Source organism: Grammomys surdaster, unplaced genomic scaffold (genome assembly GCF_004785775.1).
Source record: "Grammomys surdaster isolate TR1022 unplaced genomic scaffold, NIH_TR_1.0 133, whole genome shotgun sequence".
Lineage (NCBI taxonomy): Eukaryota > Metazoa > Chordata > Mammalia > Rodentia > Muridae > Grammomys > Grammomys surdaster.
This window is the reverse complement of record NW_021604591.1, coordinates 13,632,536-13,637,471: the sequence shown is the minus strand read 5'-3', so window position 1 is coordinate 13,637,471 and position 4,936 is coordinate 13,632,536. Positions and strand designations below refer to the sequence as shown.

The window sequence follows — 4,936 nt, the reverse complement described above, 5'->3', positions numbered from 1 at the left end:
TCTCTCTCTCTCTCTCTCTCTCTCTCTCTCTCTCTCTCTCTCTCTCTCTCTCTTTGGCTTTTCAAGACAGGGTTTCTCTGTATATCTCTGGATGTCCTGGAACTCACTCTGTAGACCTGGCTGGCCTCGAACTCAGAAATCCGCCTTCCTCTGACTCCCAAGTGCTGAGATTAAAGGTGTGCGCCATCACTGCCTGGCCTTCTCTTTTTTTTTCTTTAGACAGTTTCACACTATGTAGCTGAGGCTAGCCTCAAACTCAGAAAATTCCACCTGCCTCTGCCTCCAAAGTGCTGGGATTCAAGGCATTCACCAGCATACTAGGCCACTCCCAACTCCACAGTCTTTATTTCCAGCCTACTTTTTTTGAGACATCTTTTATTGGACTAGAGCTCACCTAGGCTGGTGGCTACCCCAGGAATCTGCCTCCCTCTACATTCCCAATTCTGGAAGTACAAGAAGACCACCACATTGTGGGTTTTTATTTCTTTACGTGTTTTTGAGAAAGGGTCACTGTGTAGACCAGGCTAGCCTCAGTCTAACAGAGATCTACCTGTCCCTACCTTGCCAGTGCTTGAATCAAAAGTTAATGCTACCCCCATTGGACCACACACCTGACTTTTAAAAATGGGTTCTGGGGAGTAACTCTGGTCTTTGTGCTTGCAAGGCACTTTATGGGATTATCTTTCTGGCACGTTTCTTTTTTCTTAAATGTTTTATTTTATAAAGTGGTGTGTGTGTGTGTGTGTGTGTGTCCACAGAGGATGATCTCCCTGAAGCTGGACTTATAGGTGGTTATGAAGTACCTGACTGGAGAGATGGGAACTGAACTTGCAGACTTGGATCCTCTGAAGAGCAGTATGGCTTTTTTTTTAAACTTCATGTTTTGTTTGTTTGTTTGTTTAACTTATTTTTATTTTATGTTTTTGGTGTTTTACCTGCATGGGTGTTAGTGTGTCAGATCCTTTGGAGCTAGAATTAAAGACAGCTGTGAGCTGCCATGTGGGTGCTGGAAACTGAACCTGGGTCCACTAGAAGAACAGCCAATGCTCTTAATCTCTGGGCATGCTCTCTAACCATTTTTTTTTCTTTTGAGACAAGGTCTTTCATATAGCCCAACTAGCTTCAAACTATCTGTAGCCAACGATGATCTTGAACTTGTAATCCTCCTGTCTCTACTTCCTGAGTGCTGAGACTACAGATGTGTGTACCACCATCAAACCCAGGACTTTCTTCATATAGGGCAAGCATTTCTGTCAGCTGAGTTATACTCCCTGAAAGCCCTTTCCTTTTTATCCTTCTATCTGGAGTCCCATTGGTCCTCTGAGAATGCTCGAGATATCAAAGATGATGGATTTCATTTCCATGGGAATGGGTGCAAAGGTCTGGTTTGTGGGCTACTGTGCCCTTGGTCCACGTTCCGTAAAGGTCTGTGTGTGTAGGACAGGATCAAATCGGAAGAGGAGAGCAGGACGCCGTCTCCTGGAATATAGTCCTTTGGGTGATGTGATGAGTTTTCTTTTCTTTTCTTTTAAAGATTACATTAATTTAATGTGTCTGTGTGGTGGTGGTCATGTAGTATGTTTGTGCTGTAGTGTGTGTGTGTGTCTGTTGTATGTGTATGTGTATCTCTGTCTGGGGGGGACATGTATATATGTATACCTGTGTCTGGTGTCTGTAGGATGTATGTATGTGTATGATACATTTCCGTGTCTTGTGAGAGAGAGAGAGAGAGAGAGAGAGAGAGAGAGAAAGAGAGGCAGAGAGAGAGAGAGAGAGAGAGAGAGAGAGAGAGAGAGCGTTTTTAACCAAACAGCAGCTTTTACTGAGCTCCAGTGGTGTGGCCTAATAGGGCCAGTGCAGCCAGTGCAGCAGGCTGCTCTCAAGGGCCAGTCCATGGCATGATGGGAGACGCAGAGGTGCACATATCCAGGATGCCCTTCAGCAGTCATTGGGGTGTCCTAGATGGAAGCAAACACCAGGATTCTCTGGAGACCTGATCAGACCAGTGCAGTCATTCAGCCTCTCTTTCAGGCCGGGCTGGGTCAGTCCCCAGTCCCTAAGGCAGTGCAAGCATCCTAGGCCTATGGTTTACTACTGTCCCCATCACTTGGAAGAAAGATGACCAGCAGCACAATCAGGATGATGAGCAGGCCACCAGCCACTGCTAGCCCCAAGTAGACCCGGCACCGGATATTCTCCCAGCGCTTCTGCTGGGCTAAAGCTTTGGTTGTTTTGCTGAAGGCCGAACTCTGTAGATACGCAGAGATATTGGGGGAGGGGGAAGAGAGAGAGAGTATGTTAGTGGTTCTCACAGGTCCTCAAAGCCAGCTCTCCTTTCCCATGCATTTCCATGCTGCCGTGAACTATTTCCTGCACCTTCTACATCCTGTCTGCTGCCTCTCCGCTCACTGTGCCCTGCGACTTGTCCAGCCTGGCTCTTGATCTCAGTCACTGCTGTAACTTGACTTTTCCATCCTTCTAGCTCACACCCACTTAGCAGTACCAGGCCATGAACACTAAGGATGCGCACATCTCCAAAGACTTCTTATGGTTTATTTGTTTATTTCTGTTTGGTTGGTTTTGTTTGTAAGGCAGGGTCTCTTGTATCTCAGGCTTGGACTTACTGTGTACCCGAGAATGAGCTTCTGATCCTGTGGCCTGTCTCCTGAGTGCTGGGATCATAGGCGTACCACCATTCATGATTCATGCCAGGGTGGGGTGTGAGCCCAGGGCTGTGCATGCTAGGTAAGCCGAGCTACAGCCCCCACCCAAAGGTATCTTTGTGAAACCTACTTGTAGGAAACCAGAAGTCCCACACTCATAAGTAAGCAAGCCTAGGACCCCACCTAGGGCCTCCCCTCCCCAGCGAAGCCTAAGAGCGCCCTCTAAGGGTCAAACTTCTGTCCCTCCCCCTAGTCCCACCTGCCACACACCATGTCCAGGAGCTGGTCTGAGCGCTGCTCCAACTCTGCCAGCTTGCCCTCACGCTCCAGGACCTTGTCGAAATTGTTGAGCATGATTTCCGTCACTTCGTCCGCCTGCTGCTGGCATCTCGTCAATTCTTTCCCTGCCTGAGCACCAAGCCCAAGGTCAAGGCTGCAAGAGTTCCCCACCCAGCCTTCCTCTGGCACGAAAGACCTAAACCCTCCCCCCACCCCACAATGTCTGGGTATGGTGGATGAGTAATAGCATCCTTTGTGTGTAAAGGCATGAGATATTCAGGTTAAAGGGCTGCCATCTGAGCAGTTTACCTCCGGGATCATATGTTCCTACCCTTCTCCATCCACGATGGATTTCAGCATCTCAGCCTCTTCCATGTTACCCCAAACTGGGAGCGTCCCAGGTCCCCACCTTCCCACAAAGCAGTCACTTTACGGCTTTAAGATGGCATCTACCCCATGCTCACCTTCCCTATGACTTCCTACTGACCCCAAGAGGTAGCGAAACCATGGAGCCAGGCAGGAAAACAGTCTGCTCCACAGAACTAGGAAGGTCATAGGAGACCGGATCACGTCCGAGTCTCTGCCTAGAAGCCCTTGCAAACTGAGCAGCTCAGCTCTCCCTCTTTGGACCTCTGACCAGTCAGGCCAGTTCTGCCTCTGGGCTAACCTGCTCTCCACCTCAGTGACCACCTTCTAGTTCCTCTCCTCCTGGGAACCTCAGATCCACTGGCCTTTGGCCTCCAGCCTTCTAGTCAGCTGGGGTCCACTGGGATCCAGAGTCTTCAATAGGCTCTAAGTGACAGACTGGCTTCTGAACCTGGGCAGCACAGCTTTACCTAACCAAGAAACCCAGTTTGTTTTGAAGGGTTGGGAGGAGATGGATACAAGTTTCAATCTGGGGGAGGTGAAAGGGAAAGAGAGAGAGAGAGGCAGAGGGAAAGAAGGTGGGGCAAAAGCCTGTTGCCTCTAGATGCTGTTTGCTAAGGGGATGAGCAGGTCTATTCAGGAAGATGAATACCAGAGGACTAGCAAACCACAACTCTTCCCTCAGCCCTGTCCTTCCCAGCCCATCCCTATTCTGTCTCCTTTGCACAGCGACTGTCAACCACTACCCCACCCCCCTTTCCTGCCTGCCCATATCTCCAATTGTTTGCAACAGACAGTTTGGCACTTGACAGAATTCCACATAAAACCAGAGAATTTCTGTTGGAAGGGACCTGGTAGTCACAGAGGATTCCCTCCTACTCAGACAAGAATCCTCACCCAGGATCTTCACAGCTGCCTTGTACACAGCCTCAGAGCATTCCCAGAGCATGAGTCCTGTCTAGATCACAAGCTCTCAGTGGGAGGGCAGGGGCAGCTCCATCCTCCAGTATCCAGAACCCTGGGTGGCCAACACAAGGCTGATCACTACGAGGACCCAGTAAAGGGGCCAGCTGCTTCATTGCCTATCCAAAAGGAACTCTGTCTCAAGGGAGGTTCTCCTAGTTTGCTTATCTAGCCCAGCAAGAGTTTTGAGGGACAGGCATCTGAAACCCAAACAGGTCAATATTTACCCAAGAGCTAGAAAAACAGCCTGTTTTAAGTGTGGGGTAGGCAAACCAAAGGCAGAGGGTGTTCAGATGCTGAGACCCAGGGCAGCAGAGGAAAGAACAGGGAATTCATGCTTCCTCTCATTCCTGAGTCACTTGTCATCCCCACTGTGGTGACTGTATTGTTGGACAAGGTGCCATTGTTTGAGCTTTCCCACATCCCAGGACTCCAAAGCACAGAATTGGGAATGGACAAAGATTCAAGCATGAGAACCACTACTAGAGGCTGGCGGGATGCTGAGGGTATTTTTGTTCATTATTGTAGGGGACACAAATGTGGAGGCCAGAGTACAACTTTGTGGACTCAGTTCTTGCCTTCCACTTTTACAATGGATTCTAGGGACTGAGCTCAGGCCAGCAGGCTTGTGTGTAACACGCTTTACCTGTTAAGCCATCTCACTG

General features: G+C 49.2%; 1 protein-coding gene across 1 annotated transcript in view; it reads right to left on the bottom strand.

Annotated features, from left to right (window-relative positions):
* Nucleotides 1-1,798: 1,798 nt before the first annotated feature.
* The window catches only part of Vamp5 (vesicle associated membrane protein 5), a 10,049-nt gene continuing 6,911 nt past the window's right edge, over nucleotides 1,799-4,936 (bottom strand). The window contains exons 2-3 of the mRNA XM_028762367.1: nucleotides 2,934-3,071; nucleotides 1,799-2,249 (exon numbers count right to left, since the gene is read on the bottom strand). Coding sequence (XP_028618200.1) covers nucleotides 2,082-2,249; nucleotides 2,934-3,071 — 306 coding nt within the window. The 3' untranslated portion in view covers nucleotides 1,799-2,081. The remainder of the gene's footprint in view (nucleotides 2,250-2,933; nucleotides 3,072-4,936) is intronic.